General features: G+C 39.7%; 1 protein-coding gene across 1 annotated transcript in view; it reads right to left on the bottom strand.

Annotated features, from left to right (window-relative positions):
- MAST4 (microtubule associated serine/threonine kinase family member 4) overlaps positions 1 to 18,989 on the bottom strand; it is a 156,251-nt gene that overhangs the window by 52,807 nt on the left and 84,455 nt on the right. Inside the window, exons 6-9 of the mRNA XM_019532171.1 lie at positions 17,342 to 17,417; positions 16,074 to 16,283; positions 10,794 to 10,895; positions 3,817 to 3,949 (exon numbers count right to left, since the gene is read on the bottom strand). Coding sequence (XP_019387716.1) covers positions 3,817 to 3,949; positions 10,794 to 10,895; positions 16,074 to 16,283; positions 17,342 to 17,417 — 521 coding nt within the window. The remainder of the gene's footprint in view (positions 1 to 3,816; positions 3,950 to 10,793; positions 10,896 to 16,073; positions 16,284 to 17,341; positions 17,418 to 18,989) is intronic.

Here is an 18,989-nt window from a genome sequence, read left to right as displayed (position 1 = left end):
ATAAAATATATGTACCAGAAGTCTCTAAATTGTTACTTTGATCAAACAAAGATCTTTTGTGCATTACAGAAATACAAAAAAAAAAAAAAAAAAAAAAAAAAAAATCAGCCAAGGGAAAAAGTCAATAAAATGAAACAATAAAAACTATTCCAATTTTTTAAAATCTCCTGGAATAAGACCTATTATGCCAACAAGATTCAAGTTGGAGTGAATTTTACTGCCAAATTATAAATATGGGGGTTTGTAATGGAAATAGTGATGCATCCTTTATTGGATGGGTGAGACCCAAGGCAGCATAATGTAGTTTGACAACCTTCTCAACCCAAATTATTTTCATAAATGACAAATTAAAAATGGTTCCATTTTAAACAGAACTTTTGCAAAATAACCATTATCTGAGAAATACATATTATTTGCAAACAGTAGGTAGTAATGGAATGGAACCAAGAGTCAGCTTTTGAAACAGGGAGCTAAGGAACCATTTTGCAATGCCTGAAGAGATTTTTAAAACTCATCTAAATACCATTAAACATCTGCCCTTTTTATTTCATTGATTTAAACCATTTCCGAAGACTCATGATTCAAAAAGGTAAAGATGGTAATTTAAAAGCCATGGGGAAAAATCTCTCCCCAGGGAACTTTTCAGAAATGCAGCCACCAGGCTCTGATAAGTGATAAATCTGTTGTGGTATTGCTTTCAGTACAGTATAAATTTATCTGGCATTATCTCCAAGTAATGCATGCACCATTTCTCTCAAAGGAAAGATTCTACGGCCATAGCAGCAAACCAAGAGAAAAAAAAAAAAAGGGAAGAAGGCCCTAGAGCAGCGGGTTCTCCTTCAGTAGGGCTGGAATCCTTTGCATGAACATTTACCAACATTGTATACATAATTTAACAGCTTTGAAATCCAATTTAGTAATTCAGTATGACATTTCTGAATGAAATCAGCTGTTACTATCATTTAAATATTTTCTCTGTACAAAAGTTACAGAGTTTCAACAGAATGTTCTTTGTATAACACTCAACCACTGTAATTGTTCATTCAAACATTTTTAAAGCCAGTAAATCAAGTATACATTTTCACTACTATAATATTTTTAAACCAAAAGTTTGGTTGGATATATGAATTTTTTTTAAATATTTTTGAAAATCCATTTATGCCATTAAGGGTTTTTGCTCACAACAATCATTATTTTAAAGTATTTATATTTCCATCTTTCTGTGCTAGGCAGATTGTTTCATCCAAAATATTCCTCTGACTAGATTATTTGATAATAAATCTACATACCATATTAACCTTTAAAAAGATGCACAGAGAAACCTACTTATTTTAATCTCCCAATTAAGTAAAGGTCAGTAATCTGCCTATCCCAGCAATTCACATTATCTACTGCAATGCCATTTAGCCATTTTTTTCCAGTTAAATCTGAATAATTCCACAACCTTTCAAACATGAATACTTAATTTATTAAAACATATTTTCAAGAGTATTTTAGATTAAGTAGTCAAAGAACATAAATATTTTTGGACAAAAATAATCTCTTTCACATCTATAATTTTTATTTATATTTGGTATTTGTTTTTGTATGTCCCTTTCAGTACATGATTTGGAGACATTAGTAGAAGTAGCTTCCTGAGTTTAAATAGGTCCAGATCCTTTATTCATGCTAACAAGCATATTATTTCACAGGCAGTTAAACTGAGCTATTTGTAAAATAAACTGCCATACTGTGAATGGCAGAATCTGACCTAGATGATCCAAAAATAACAAAACTAAACCTCCCAACAGAAAAATCAACTTCTAATTCAACACTCACATGGGAACAGTAGAAACATAAGGATTTATCACACCAGATTATACCAGCGGTCTACCTTGCCCAATATCTCACGGTTCTGTGTTACAATAAGATGACACACTTTATAATTTTTTATTCTTTTCCAGAGAACTGCAGGAGAATGTTTTTCTCCCTCTTTAACTTCCAGGAGATATGTGGGCAGACACTGGTGAACTCTAAGCATTTCAGTGTTTTAGCACCTGCTGCAGAAGTGAATGTTACTAGGCCAATTAAAAGCAGCATCCTATATAAAATGCAGTCTCCAGAGGGGTTTGAGCATGGAGGTAAAAACCTAAGTAACAGTCCAGTTTAACTCTGAAGCAAATAAGTGTGCTGTAGGTGCATCCACATATGAGTTTTACTGAAGAGCTGACTAATTAGCTGTGCAGTAAAGTGCCACCATCTACATGTGCGGCTGTATTAGGCCACAGTAAATTAATTAACTCTGCTGTAGGCCAGTACTGTCCAGGACATGTACTATCCTATGGCAAAGTCCACTAGTGTGACAAAACACGTGTGGATAGGCTGGGGCTGGCTGGGACTGGGGCATGAGGATGCTATAGTGTGGGGCTGCCTGCCAGCTAGCCCTGCACTGTAGTATCCTTGGGTCCCAGACAGCTCTTCAGCCACCCAATGCCACCACCCAAAGCCTGGGGCTGACCCCCTGGACCTACTGCCAGCCTAGGGCTGCACTGCCCCAGCCCAAACAGCTGCAGGTCTGGGTGCGTGTGAAGGTACTGTGCCCAGAAGCAGCTGACTCTGATGTGAACTGTGCTGGAGTTTATTGCTATGTGCTCATTGTATATGTAGATTCACCCTATACCTACTAAAGAAGAAAGAGACAAGTTATGAAAACCAAGCTTCCTAACTCTTAGTTAGATGTCGGTTTTTATGCCCTTCCAAAAGTCCTGAATTTTTTAAAACATCTTTACTATCAAGCAGTGGTCATGTGCACGTTATCCATATAAATGTCTTTTCTTTAAATGTGCTGAGCTCTTGGCCTCTATGATTTCTAAGTAGGTATTGTGTAAAAATATATTTCTTGTTATTGGTTTTAAATTCACTACCTTTTAATTTATTCAAATACACTAGTGTTACGGTATTATGATAAATTATATTCCTGAAATGATGTTATGAGAAATGAATATCATTTTCCGATTCATTTTTTGTTGATCAAACTCTCTCTTTACTGGACTCATTTAAGGCAAGCAATCCTGGTTTATAACAATATTATTACATTCTTCTTTTCTTTTAATAGTCTTCTTTTTGACTCTCAGTCTGTAGTGCTTATGGACAATGAACCTCAAACAATTTCCTCAACGCACTCTGAAATTTAACAATCCCGTTTAATCTCAAGGATATAAAACACTGGATGGGAAGCTCTAGCTTCAAAATGGAGGTGGAAATATTAAGAGTAAGAAAAAGGTGCAACTAATTTAGCCTGATACTCACTACCCATAAAACAAAAGTCAGGGAGTAACAACTTTTCTATACTACACCAGAATTACATGGACACTTGAGTCACGCTAACTAAGTCGTCATTGTCATCCAAATCATACAGGACAATACAACTTTGATTGTAAAACCAAGTGCAAGAAAATCAGCACATGCCTTCTCGGGGAAGCTAAAGTATTGTAAAACTAGAACACAACAAATGAAGGACCTTCATCTTATCCTGCCAGGTCCCAGTTATAGACTGAACCTGTTGGTATATACACTTTTATACAGGCAAGTTGTTTTAGGGGATTTTATATCAGTAATAAAACATTGTGAAGAAGGGCAACTTTAGGAGATGCTAATTTACATGGAGTAGACAAGTTCAGATCATTAAACTAGTGAAATATAGTATTGTTGCCATACTTCTGCCAACATTACTGGATGCACACAATGCATCACAATGACCAACAAATCTAGGAGAAGCATTCAGTGTCTTATAATCTTGAGTTGAGAGTAGATGGCTGAACCACAACAAGCACCTACCTTCTAGAGGATCCTTATTCAGACCCAACTGGCTTATAATGTATCTAGGGATGTCAGTTTTAATACCCTGTCCCTCTTTAGCATGTCCTTCAGCTGCTTCCAAGAGATAGTAAAATTCTTCAGGATCGAATTCCTGGAAAAGAAGAATAATACTCATCACAATTTTCCTTGTAACTGTGCCCTTAATATACAGGTCAAAGCTTCCTTTATATTTCTTGTGGTGTTCTTTCAATGCTTCCCTTATTAAGAGTAGTACTACACAATTGCATTTGTAGAGGTCCAAAACACCACAGTATCATATTGTTACCCATCGCCTTTTTGATTATGTCCGAAGAGTCTACTCTTGCAAAACACTGAAGTAAGGTTTTGTTGCTGTTTTTACACCACACTTTATATAATGCTACCAAAAGAACAATCTATACTTATCAACTATCATTGCAGACAGTGATTATGTTTCACACCCAGGAATCATCATATCTTTACAAGGCATGATATAAAATGATGTACTATTTACACAAACAAGATGGTAAAATACATTCCCAGATACCTTGTTCCATTACTCCTAAACGCAAGTAAAAGGATCAAACTGTAGGGAGGAGATGTTATTATTAAAGAAAATTAAATTAAATAAATCATCAGCTCTAAATCACAGGAATAAGAATATGATTGAAAAATCAATAGTAATGCCGAAGTGACGTTGTTACCATGGTCCAGGAAATGAGAGGCAAAGGATAGTTTCGGGAGGATATCTTTTACTGGACCAACTGCATGGGTGAGAAAGATTTTTGACAAGCTTTCAAGAACGAAGTACTCTTCTTGAGGTCTGAGAAAGAAGTAGAAACAGCCTGAGCTATAGTCAAAGGAAGAGCTATAGTTATCCTCAACTGTCAAGACTATACCAATGAGGCTAACAAACAGACAACTTTTTGACAGTAACTACTATTATAAGAACTTGGGGAAGACCTCACACCAACAGTTGTTCTTGAACTGGAAACAACGATCAAATACTTTTCGTATCTGCTTCAAGAAAAACTGCTCTCAAAAATTCTCCACTCTCCCACCCCTGGCACATTTTATACGAACCCAAAAATTCACAAACCAAGTAACATTGGCAGACCCAGCATATTCAGGTGCAGTACCCTCACCTAAGAGCTATTCCCAGAAAACATAATATAACCATTTGCCATTTAAAAAGGAAGTTTTCTAGAAGAGAAAACAGATTTTCTCAACATGATCTGGAATATCAACTACCTTCCAAGAAGACCATACTTGCAACCATGTATGTTACCAACCTGTACATTAATACCCCCCCACCATGAAGGCACAACTGCTTGCCTGAAATATCTATAAGAACACAGACCACAAAGTTGCAACCACAACTTATTGCATGAATCATTCACTTCATCCTAACCCACAACAACTTCAACTTCACCAACTGACACTTCCTCCAAACCATGGGAACAGTTATAGGCACTAAGATGTCCCCTCAATATACCAACTTCTTCATGAACCGCTTGAAAGAGGGATTCTTAGAAAAAGGCACCATCAAACCTGTACTATATCTGCGTTACATAGACTATATTTTCATCACCTGGACTGAATGCACTGACCCACTTGATTCCCATAACAAAAAGACAGGCCTCAGAGAATCTAGGATACCTAGCTTCTTCTAGCCCCGTAACTTTAAGCTCTTTTTTCTACTGTCTAAATAGACCATATGCCAGGGGAAATGTAGACGTTAACAAGTAAAGTTATCTCAAACAAACGTCTTTCTTTTAAATAAGGGGTGTCAAACATGATCTGTGGGCCAAATCCAGCACACACAGCTGGGTCATCTGGCCCGCAGACTCTGACCCAAAACTAGCTGCAATGGAAGATCTTCCCGAGGTAGTAGCCAAGTGCCTGGATGACAGGTGTGGTACTGGGGCCTGAACATCACTGTGGAAACAAGCACAGCACTGCAACTTCTCCCTGCAGTGGCAGGCATGCACCCAGGCAACACCCACGGAGCTAGAGCCCCAGCAACGTTGTGGGACAAGCCTGCAGCAGCAGTCAAGTAGCCATGTACTGAAACTACTGTAACTGCAGCAGTAGTCAAGCCCCCTTGAGACCAGACTTCTTCTCATGGTGCTCCTAGGGCTCCAGCATAGCTGCTCTCCCCAGGGCCCTTGGTTATAACTATGAGAGGAAGCTAGCATGCTGTTGGGGCTCTGGTGCTGTGGTTCTCACCCACTGGGCAGCCAAACACCTGAGCAAAAGCAGCAGCACTGGAGCCCCAGCAGCATCACAGGAAAAAGCCCAGCACCATGGCTTCTTCCCACAGCTGTAGCCAATCTCCTGGTATGCCAGGCTTCTTCCTGCCAAGTCCCCAACTGGACTTGCTGGAGCTGGCACCCCTTCTAGACTGGCCCAGCACGGCACTGCAAATGGCACAGTTCCAAACTGGCCAGATATGCTGGATCCATCCTGCAGTCCCAATGCAGTTGTATGCTGTCTGTGGACTCAATCCAGCCCTTGGGGCTGGCCCCACGCCACTCCCCTGGCCTGTGGAGCCAAATGAGTTTGACATCCTTGTTTTTAAATAAAAAGCTATGCTAACTTCAGGCCTTCTCAAACCGAAAATCTTTCCTATGCCTAACATGGCCTATTTTATATATGCTTTACATTCTTTAGCAAACATACTCTCTTGCCTACCATAAACCATTGCAGGATAAACTGCATTAGAACTAGGTCTAGTTGAAAATTTCCAAATGGAACGTTTTATAGGTATAAAATGCTTTTTCAATAAAACTGAAATATTTCACTAAAACAAGTCAGTTCTGTCATAACATTTAACTGAAACCTAGTAGGCAGGCTTGCAAGGTCCCTGACTTCCCTTCAGCTGGACTCCAGGGCTCTCCACCTGCATGGATTCACCTACAGGAAGCTCAACAGACAACTACGCAGGTAGTGTGGGAATTTAAGGAACACATTTTGTTTTGGAAACACCTAAATGTCCTTCACTACCCAGGGTTTATCACACGAATACCCATGCCTCACTACCCAGGCAGCAGCAACATTTGAATTTTTAATGCAGTCAGAGGATAAATCTTTTTTTTTTTGATTTCTTAAAAACAACAACAACAACAACAAACAAAACAACCCCCCCCCCCCAACTTTTCATGGAATGGAAATTCTGTTTCCATCCTGCTCAGGACAGAACACCAGCTTCCAACCCCAACCAAAAAATCTGAACTCTCTTAATTAGTTCAGAGTCTTAGGAGTAGCACACTTCTATTTTATCAAAATAATCACAGGAAACAATTCAGTGAAATGCTGCAAGAATCATTACCAGTAGCCTGACAGAAAGCAAACTGTTGCTGTCCGAGGCAGCCCAAAGCTCAGGAGTATGTTTATATTCTGGGCCAAAAGGATAAGCTGTTCTAAGTATGAATCCAAACAGCCTATATGCTTGGAGAAAGCTACAGAGAATTCCACTAAATATATACATTTTCTAGATTTAGAAAAGCACTGACCAGCTTCTGGACACATTTTTAATATCCCTATAACTTCCTCATCACCATCAAATGAATGTCCAATGCCACTGAATTACTGGGGTAAGACTAAAAAAGAAAACAGTTCATGCCCTTAGCATAAAAATCAATAGGGAAGCAGGTCTGCAAAATAGGTTTTTGCATTGATCCTACCAATGCTGACTTGAAGGACATAGCTATTCTCACAAAGAGAAAGAGGTTCTCCTTTGGATAGTAAGGGCATATACGTGAGCAACACCATTTTGAAGCAAATGGAATCAGTAGAGTCAGTGAAATCCATGGCAAATCAAGTGGATTTTTCTGTTAGTCGCAACTTGCACGGAACCGTAAAGTTAGGCCAATGCAAGATGTTCTGGATTAAAAAATCTGAATGGCATAAGAGCATGGATAGCAAATGATTTAAATAAATTGGGAAGGTAGTGGGGGAATAAAAGAAAAGACTTTTGGGGTCATTATTGCCTTTTCAGATTCTAAAAGCAATCAGGGTTTAATCCCATCCTCCCCCCTCCTAACTCAATACAGTTACACAAGATAAATATGCGCTCTTTAACTTTAATTTCAGTTGGATACAATTAGGTGTGGAAATGAACCATTTCACCTTTCTTCCCGCATTCAGAAACTTCCTGATGCTTCAGTACATATAACTTCCTACCCCAACACCACCCTGAAGTCTGAATGGAGCACTATACACTATTGCTATCTTAGCTTTCTTTGGTCAGGCTCATCTTATGTGTTGATGTGTTTCTCAACTAAGCTACTTATATCTCACCCTTTGGCACTCTAAAAAAAGTGTAGCTATCAATGGCAAATGTGCCAAAGAATTCTATCTATCTCCCATCATGAAAAAATTATTTCCTTCCTAGCTGCATTTACAGCAGAAATACTATAAAGCCTCATCTCCACGTGTTAACAAAACAGGGCACTTTTAACCTAGCTAACTGTAACTAAATTAAAATATATTCAATTACAAGTGTGTACCTTCTGATCTCTGGTTTTAACCCTATATTATCTTCCTCAGATATATGTATAAAGAAACAAACCTTTACAATAACCCTTCAAGCATTTACCAGCAGCTCAGAGCACTCTTATCCTGGCAGGAAAAACTCTTCTCAAATAACTAAGAAATGAATACAGACAGGTTATTATATACCATGAGCCTGAGCATGACAGACATCTAGGCTAGAGGCATTCTATATAGGATTGGTAGCATTGTCTTAAGTGTGCCTTCCACTTCCCATGACATTTCCTATTACAAGATCTTTTCATTTGCTTTGCAACCATAACTGAAATTTTGACTGAAACTTTCCAGGCCCAGCATCTGCCTCACATTGATTTTTTGTAAAAATGCCAGGCCATAATTATCTAGCCCCTTCCCAGAATAACATAAGGAGAAAAAGATTTTTTTTTTACTCAATATCAAAATAATTCCAGCAACCTTTACTGTGAAATTAATATTAAAACATTGTGTCCCAGAAGGTGCATCTATACTCCTATTTAAGGTCAACATCCAGATTCAGCCTTACCTAGTTTAAGCCACAAGTGCCATCCCTCTCCATCTACATTATCCTGGCACTCCTACACTCAAAACACAGGAGAGACAAGCAACAGGCAGACCAGTCTGCGGAAGGGATCTTATTGAGTCCTCCCAGGAATCTTTCTGGTCACCAACTGTTTCTCCTACTGTGCCTGGCTGCAATTATGGGTAAAATAGGCAGGAAGTGGAGTGTAGAGGAGCTGGTGAACTTCTTGTACTTGTGAATGCTGTCTGATTTAAAAACTTGATTTCAGATCTCATTGCTCAGGGTCCTGGCTATTTTCAGGGCCCTGGCTGTACAAAATGAAGCCTGGACGCTCCAACACAGTAAGGATGCCCTGCGGATGATGACTAAAGAAGCTCCAAGTTTATCAGCCCTAAGCCACTCCTATGATTGAGGAACCAGGAAACCTGCACTCCCCAGCAACTTGTCAGGAACCACAAGCTTCCCAGAGAAACATGCCCATCCAGTAGAATTCTACTAGAATCCTGACTACAATTCAACAAAGATTTTCTTATACCCAAGATGTGCTTACAAGAAATTTGGATTAAATTAAATCAGCTTGATTTTTCACAGGAAACCTTAATTCTAGCATTTCCTGCCTTTTCAACACTTGATTTTGCACCTTTTTATATATTGTGCATACCAGAGGTGCGCCAATGTACTGGTGGCATATCGGATCAGCACTGGTAAAAGGAAAATTAACATCATCGGCAACCACCTTTTTTGGTCCTGTGTGGCCAGTAATGTTACTGATAAATGCCATGTGCATGTTTGTAGCCGCAGCATGGCAACTCAGCGAGCAGCATCTGGCTGATAAGTCTGTGGCAGGGAGTGGGCTTGGAGTGTGGGGCAGATTGAGGGCCTGGTGATGGAGGGAGTGGGGCAGGGACAGGGGTAAGCGCTGCCCAACCAGGATGATGAACAGCACCTCAGGAGTGGGATGGAGCTGCTGGCAGCTTGTCCAGGGGGTGCAGGGAGGGGGCAGCTCCCCACTGCTGCATGCACCCCCAGGGGAGGCATGGGGGACATTTGCCCCCCCCCCCGATTTCTGTGCACGGTAACAGCAGGCTGCCCAGTGCAGGCTTGGGCTGCATCAGTTTCCTCCCGGATGAGGGCCTGAGCCAGGGCTGCGCTCAGGAGGGCAGGTGGTAGCTGGAAGGGGTGGCTACAGCAAATTTTGAGGTGGCTGTAGCCCACTCCATAGCCACCACCTGCCCTGCCCCCACCCACCCCAAGCACAGCCCTGGCCCAGCCTGTCCACTAGGAAGAGGCTGGTGCAGCTGCTGGCCCTGAGCCCACAGTGGGCAGCCCACCCTTGCCACACATGTCTCCCATGCCTCCACTAGTGCACAGTGGTTGGGAGCCACCCCCGCCGCACCCTTTGGATGACCCACCTGTGTTTCCATCCCACTCCTGGGGTCACATTCACTGCCCTGACTGGGCAGTTCCTGCCCCTGCCCCACTTCCTCCCTCTCCATAGGGGCCTCAATCTTCCCCCATGCCCCTTTTCCACCCCCGCAGATTTACTGGCTGACACTGCTCTCCAAGCTGTCAGTCTGCATTCCTGTAAATGGGTTATTGGATCAGTATCGGCTGACATGGCTAGTTAAATAACTGGCCATCAGAATCGGCTAGGAAAACCTTTATTGGTGCAACCCTAACGCATACCCAAGTTTTATTAAAGATCAAGCAGCACAGATAAAGTATTTTAAATGACACATGCTAATGGAAGTTGACAGCATGCCAACAGCTAGGGTCCCATACTAAAACTAAAGTTGAATTTATTCCAAAGAAAAAAAAAATGTGCATCTGGCTTTTCAAACTAGCTTTCAGTACCATACCACAAGCAGTCATACTTTCTACCAATAACAAAAAAGAGACCTAATTACAGAAATCATCAACTCACCAAACATTCCAGTAAGCGAGCAGGACGAGCAACCACTATTAGGATTTTTCGAACTAGTTGCTTAATAAATGCTAGTTCTCCACTTTCTGATCGTTCTTGACCCTATAAAGTTAAAGAATGATTAAAATATGGTATATTAAATAGGCAAACGATGAAAGTCTATTAGTTCACACTTCAGTTTATATAGCAGATTTCTGTCCCATTTTCTGGGCAACTTCTATGAATCAGTATTTTGTCAAAAGTTACTAGAATTAATTATGACCAGAAAAATAATTAGGAACACTATATAGCAGAAACAGCAGCAATATTTCTACTAGAAAACAGGATTTTCAAGGTATAAACTGTTTGTCTGAAATCACACTACGCAAAAAATGTGGTACATATATGTTGTCATCCTAGAAGGCACTACATTTTTAACCCAAATTATTATAATAAGTACAGATGCTTTCTACTTAAATAGTAGCTAAAGCATAAATTTGGGAAATGTTCAGTGATTTGCTCAAACCCATATTCTCCCACCAATAGAAATCGGATAAAAATTACTTTTTGTATGAGGTTTTTATAACGTGACTTAAAGGTCTTAGATTTTTTTTTAAAGACTACTGAGGATCCAGGATGATTTAGTTTCAGCGTGCCTGTAAGAGTAGCAATATCTTAACGTTCATTTGTCATCATAATCTCAAAGCACAGTTACTACACACATAATTGAAGTGGTTAAAAACAAGTTTGTAACATAATATAATCAAAGTAAACATAGTACAATCAATTGACTGCAATTTCAAATGGTATCTGATAGTGTTTCCTTAATGTTTTGACTTGCATAGTATAAAAACACTTTTACCTCAGAAGTAGGTGCATCTTGCTGTAACACCTTGTTTCATTGTACAGTTATTTCCCCATCAGTTTATTTAAATCAATCCTAATACATGTTATCCACAATAAATACTAGCAAACATAAGCAGTCTCCAGGTGATGTGGAAGCTGGTTTCTTATAGCTAGATGATCATACTTTTTTTAAATGAAAAACACCAGGATGTACAAGAGACCACGCTAATCTATGCAGAAACATACCAAGTGCAGAGACATAAAAATATATGAAGCAAATAGGAAATAAGGTCCTATATAATAATGATAAAGCGTATCGATGTGAAAGAATCCGTATGACAGAAAATATTTATCTGAAGGGCTCTGAACAGAATTTTCTCACAGAATTTTCAAACTTTTCTGTCTAACAAAAAAGACTAGGTTGCATGGGACCTAATGACTGCAATATGCTCTTTCTTCTGGTGGAATTATACTGATACTGCTTTATTTTTATACCAAAAAAAAGTTTCTCTTTGTTTGAATAACAGAAGGTACTTCATAAAGTTCAAATCTCATGTATTCCTTATTCTGTGCTATGTCCATGCATTCAAGAATGGAAAGGTAATTAAAACAAACCAACATTAATATTTAGAAGTGCTATCTACAGACAAATATTCAAAGTATTTCTTCACTTATGTATTTTCAGTTGAAAAATCCATAATAAACTAAGCTAAATGGCAAGCACATATTTAACACCGGAATTTTTTTAAAAAGCCAACAATGAAAATAGTTAATCTACTTGTACAATTTCAGTGAAAAATGAACAAAATTCACCATAAGGTCACCACCATTAATTCTGAGAGAACTCTAATAGGAGAAAAACATTTGTATTCTGTCAGAGTTCATTCAAAAGGTAGAACTTGTACAGAGTACAGGTATCTCTATTTTAATCATTGGCCAAAATAAAAGCAACATTTAAGTTCTGCAAGTAGTTAGGTATGTATAGAAACAGAAGCTTCCATATGAGGGAAAGAAGAGTAAGCCAAGAAAGCGTTCAACTTGCCTTTGACAAAAATGTCAGTGAAATCAAGCTGCTCAAAGCTCAGGGGACTCCTCCCTGGTTATGCAAAGCAATCCCAATATACCAAGCAGCGGGAGGAGATGCATCTTTCCACAGCTGGGATGTCACAGTTGGGAACTAACAACCAATGCATCAAAAACCAAACAAAGCAAAGCAAAGCAAATCCAAAAGCATGTTGCTTCAATTTAGTTCTACAAAAGAAAATGTCTCCCTGTAACGATGTTATGCAACTAGCTTTTGATGGACATTGTAGAAACAGCTCATAAGATAGTTTTAGGCTAATGACAGACATTCAAAAGGCCTGAGCCTGAACTGATTCAATTTTCGCAGGTTAGTTTAGCCTGCAAAGTTTGAAGCAATTTGGACGGGGATAAACATTCCCTTTTCAATGCAGAAATGCAGGCACATGCCTGCTGTGGCTCAGGCCAGAAGCTGGGGGGGCACTATAGCAGCCTTTCCTTCCCTTCCACAGAGCTGAGCTGGGGGGGTATGGCCAGGCTCCAGCAGGACACACTGATTAGAGAGGGGGTCCCCCCATCCCCCTCGCTGCTTCTGACCAGTGAGGGAGCCAGTAGGGAGTTATACAGCAGGAAGTTATACAGGGAGTAACACAGAATTTAGCACCCAATCAAGAAAACAAAAGCCTCTATTAATTAGTTTGAGCACTTCTTAAACAACTTTTTCCAAAGAAGGAAAGAAGGGACATTACCTGTTGATTAGCTCCAAAAATCCCTAAGCGGACACTGTCCTGTCTGCCTTACACAGACACCTCTCAGTATTAGCTAGCACACCACAGGCTGGCTATGGTCTGTGCTGTAGGAGATGGGAAGGGGGAAAGCCTGCTTGAACAAGGAGTGGGATGGGCAAGCATGGGGAAGCCAGGCAGACTTCACCAGAGCTCCAGACTGTCCCTGCAGCCTCCACCAGAGCTCCAGCTAGGGAGCAGAGGGGTGGGGCCAGCCCTGCTCTGGAGCAGAGAGGCCTGCCCAGTGCTGCAAAGTATCTGGGATGCTGGAGGACTCTGGTTAAGTTAAACCAGGAAGAGGTCTAGGATAGACATTGCATAAACCAGTTATGACCCAAATCAGTTAAGTCTGATGCTTCATTCAAACAGGTTGATATCAAACTGGTTTCAGCTATTTCCAAACTGGTTTATGTGCATTGAACGTCTGTTCTGTTACACGTTTAAACCAGTTTCTGGTCACTTACACCGGTTTACTGACCGATAATGTCTGTCCCTAGCCCAAGGCTTCCCCCCTCCACTTGCCACTCCCTCCTAAGCAGGAATTCCCCCCTCCCTTCTGTCTTGCTGAGGAGGTGTCTGTGTATTAGCTAACAGACCATGTGCTGGCTATGGTCCCTGCTGAATCAACAGATAGAATCAACAGGCAGAATCAAAAAGTAGATGGTAATGCCCCTCTGTTTTCTTAATTGGGTGATAAACACCATTATCAATTCCCTGCTGGGCTAATCAGAGCTCCTGCCAGAGCCCAGCCATGCCCCTTCAGCTCCATGCTGTGAAAGGAAGACAGCGCTGCTTTAGCACCCCTGGACTTCTAGCCTGAGCCACTGCAGACATGTACCTGCATTTCCCAGATGTCTGGTTATAAAACTGGATTTAGCCTAGCCAGGTTAGACTACCCTGCAATGATTGAATCAATTCAGGCTCAAGCTTTTTGGATGTCTGTCCCTAGCATTAATGTTTAGAAAATAAATAGGTGAAAATATTTATAAATGAAGTACATTATTTAAGAGCGTATACACATGCTTCTGTTTGTTGATCAGCTGACACATTGTGAAATGAGGTTTGGAAAATAGTTCACAGAAGATTTTTCTACTGCAACAGTGAATTTTAACCCCACAACCTTGGTTATCGTATATTCAGTTTACCCCTAGAGGCATTTCTTCATACTTTAGTAATATCCGTAAACGTTGTTGTTCAAAGTCAAGTAAACATCTCTAAGTAATTATTAATTTCATGTGCACTGTGCCATTATAAAAATAATACATTTTTAATCAAGTTTGTTACTCCTTGTTTTTCACTTCTTTCCCTGAAACCATGCAAAAAATGAAACAATATGCTATTTCTGTATTATTTTCCCCATGTTGGACTAATAAGGAAAACTGAAAAAAGTCTCCAAAAAGCTAGTCCAAAAAAAAAAAATTTGGTACAAGCAAAAGTAGAAGAAAAAGAATATTTAAAGTCTTGGAGTTGTTATCAAGCCAACATAGGCTTAAACAACCAAACCTTTTACAACCCTCTATTTTTTATTTATTAAATGTTGTGTTTAGGGTAAGACTTAAATCTCAACAAAATCTCAATTGGCATAATTTACTGTATCAAATCTACTGGTCTAGTCTAGAGGATGTGGACCAATGGTTCACATGCACAACTGCCATACTATAGATCAAGGGTATGATAAGGTCTTTTGTTTTGAAAAGGAATATTTATGAGTTTGGTGATCTTCACACTGCAGGGCAGGGCTGGCTGACTGGCAGCCCACAGTCACATGTGGCCTGCAAGGGTTTACGTTGCAACTGCTAGGCTTTTGCTGGGCTGCTGCTCCCCCTATCACTCTAGCTGAAATACCAGCTGGAGTCTCTGGCCTCCCCATACCTCCTCCAACTTTTACTGCTTGTCCCCACCCAAGGGGGAAGGGCAGTGCAGTGCAGCACTATGGGGGCAGGGAGCTGAAGGTAAGCCCAGGCCGCAAAGGCACACAGTGAAGTTTTGTGGGCGCAGGGGAGGCTCCCATGAGACACGTGGCCCAGGGGGACCTATGACTCACCCTCATGTGACATGTGGGCAGCCAATCCCAATGGACATTTGGTATCCAGCTAATTAGAAGTTAGACAGCCATGTTATAATGAAATTCCTGACTGTTAACAACTTAGGCTTTGCATTTTTCTTATTTAGCACACTGTTCTCAATGACTTTGTTGAAGGCCCACATTGTTTTACTGCTTGGTTTTAATGGTGTAAGAGATCATTTTAAATATCTAAATAGGTCACCTGCTGCTAATGAAAACTACAAGTTGCCCGTCTGCCATCTCAACACCTGCAAGTAATTAGTATTCAAATATCCTGAAAGGAGTAAATGTTCCCCATTTATTCCCAAACAGACATACTAAGTTGGTCCCTTCATTGCAGGGGACATACACACATTCATGTAAGCAATTTCTAACTTGCAGAATAGGACATTCTATATATTCTAAACCTTTATAGTCTATTTATCCCAATCCGACATTATAAGGGCCTGTGGTTCCTACAAAAGTCATTACATTAAACAGTGCCAACTTACACTTTGCCATTTATTTGTTGTTCTTTGGAAATAAACTTACTGCAAAATTTTTTCCACAAAAGATAATAATATTTGTGTGGTGCATGCCGCATACCTCCTGTAGCAATTTGTCTAATTTCTGCTGTAATTCAAGAAAGTATCGTGATGTGATGAGGCCCTGGTGGGATTTATCCAAGCAATCTCGAGCCAGCTCAATGATCTGATGGTGGGTGAAACTGAGCACTCCATCTGCCAGGGGAAGAACATTATCAGGAGAATGGCTGGTGATAATCTCCTGAAGCCGTTCTTCCATCTGAGCTGTGGCCTATATGTATACATATAAAAAGGTGAATTTAATAAGTATCTTCTGAAAATATGTTATAATCTCAAAACATAATTTTTCTTGATTTAATACATTTTTATATAGCTTAAAGATTTAATGCGGTGTGAAAATAGGTTGTCATGAAAATGAGCAAACAATAATACTGGTTTGAATCAGCTCTCAAGTAGCAAACACTAAATTTCCTCATATTGGTCAACCAGCATGGACCAGCAACAATCCTGCTATTCTTGTACTCTACACTTTCTTAATGAGCACTGCTAGACATGTACTGTATGGATTAAAATTGTGCTATGCACAAAACATGACAAAGATAATATCACGATATTAAATTTGTGGAGAACTCCACATAACTTGCATTCAGTTTTTCTGTGTGGAAGGTTCTTTTTGCAAGTGTAAGATCTTTGGATATAGCTTTTGTTGCTGTCAACAGAAGTGAGATTCTGAAAAGCAACTGAGAACTGGGCTCTATCTCTGCAACCCACTTAAGTATACCAAGGGTCTCTGTTATGTTTCCTATCTGTGGGAGAAGCAGAAGCCTTCCCTTACTTGGGACCCAAAAAATGAAGCCCCTCCAACTTTGCAGCGATCTTCTCAATAAAAGTAAACAGATACACGAACATTTTGGCAGCAATAAAGAAATGCCACAAAAGAACAGACATGCGATAAACATATCCCTGGATATTGCATAAGCTTCTGAGTGGAGGAAACCTTTTCTGTTCTACTACCTGAATACATAGTTACAGCAACTGTACAACCCCCTATTGAAAGCTAATGTATCATAGCTTTCCAGAAAATCAGCAGCATATATTACCAGCATGATTCACTTCAGAACTTGTATTCAGCAGCTTTGCCAAATGAATGTCCAGTTCTCAGCAGGTATTTTTTTATTGTAATTTTATCTTTCTAATAAGAGTTTGGTGATGCTTTATGAAAGCCATTACTGGCTTGGATCATTAGTTCCCATAACAAAAATACCACCTACCTAAAACCTATGTTGCCTATTAGTTTAGATGCTGGGTATCTCAAATATAATTCATTACCTTTGGGAACCTTTCTTTGTAGACATGGTTCATCATAATTATTTCATTGTCACAGCAGGCAGGAGAACGTCCAGGGCTGGAAAAAAAAAAAAGCAAATTATCCCTTTAAACTTGTCTCAGCAAGAGCTGAAAGTAGGCTTTATATTTCTATACAATCTTTTTGCATCAAAAGACCACGTAGCTTTAATAACAAAGGTATATTTTCTAACCCACTATAAAAGCAATCCCTCTCTAATATACCCTGGCATGCTTATGGCTGACATGAAGCAAATGCTGGGTTTGTCACAAGCAGCAGTGCGATGTCTTTAATTTACAAACGGCACAGACAGTTTGCTTTGTTCATGATGCTACTTCTAATGGACTAGGGAAGTATATTTTAATCTAAGACAGAAGAAACAAAGTTGTTACTTTTGTGAACAGGCCTAAATGAATGAAGTAGCCTATCAATGGGTGTACTGTGACTACACTACCCCACACAGGAGCCACAGTGGGAGTGCATATGAAACAGCAATGCAGCAGTGTTTGGCCCAGAAAAACAGCCTCAGGATGGCAAAGATACCTTGTTTAATCCAGGAAAACTGATGACACTGCCACATCACTCCCTCCCCAACACTGATCATCAAATTACTCTAATAAAGTTCTTGCATATTTTACTTAAAGTGAATAATCAATGCAAACTGGCTGCTTGCAGGAATAAAACAGTAACAGCCTCAGCACATTAAGTACCAATTTCAAGACACAACTTTTATTGGACGGTAACTTCTTTGCAAATATTTGGCTCTTTGTTGGGAGTGTTTCTGGATATCCCATAAACTAAACTGGAAAATGTTCTGTTTTCTGAATTTGAAATTAAAACATCTGAGAATGAAATTTGTAGTGAGAAGTGAGGACTGGTTTACATTTCTAACCTCCTAAGTAGGAAACACCTGTGCCTTATTTCTCAGCAATTGCTACTATATAATGCAAGTAGCACTTAAAATTTGTCACAGCAATGTTTACAGAATTCTAACTGAAGAATTACTGTGAAAGAGCTGAGCTAATATATGATGAACCAAAACCATTAAATATTAAGTGTTTTGTATCTGCAAAGCTGTTTTAATTTTGAAATTACTAAATACTATAATTACATTTTTAACTCTCTACCCCGAAACGTTACAGCTATTGTCCATCTGTCTTTCTACACAGCACTTTGATAGATAGGAACTGAAGCCACAGCTAGAATGCACCTCATATAGACTTCCAGGATACATGAAAGATCAAAAGAACAGAGGCTATTCTGTTTGTAAAAGAGGAGACTGAGGGGGGATTTTATAATAGTCTTCAAATACAAAAAGCATTTACCAAGAAGATGGAGATGAACTATTCTTTGTGTACACAGGAGACAGGAAAAGAAATACAGTCTTAAATTGCAACAAAGGAGATCTAGGTGATGCATTAAAAAGAATTTTCTAACTATGAGGATGTTTAAGTCCTGGACCAGAATCCCTAATAAGGTTGTGGAACCTTCATTGTTTATACTTTTAAGTACTTGTTGAAGAAATGGTTGGGATGGTTCATAAAGAGTGTGTGTGTGTGTGTGTGTGTGTGTGTGTGTGTGTGTGTGTGTGTGTGTGTGTGTGTGTGTGTGTGTGTGTGTGTGTGTGTGTGT

The sequence above is a fragment of the Crocodylus porosus genome, unplaced genomic scaffold, assembly GCF_001723895.1.
Source record: "Crocodylus porosus isolate Cpor-Errol unplaced genomic scaffold, CroPor_comp1, whole genome shotgun sequence".
NCBI lineage: Eukaryota > Metazoa > Chordata > Crocodylia > Crocodylidae > Crocodylus > Crocodylus porosus.
The sequence above is the reverse complement of the archived record's forward strand: the minus strand, read 5'-3'. Positions and strand labels throughout refer to the sequence as shown.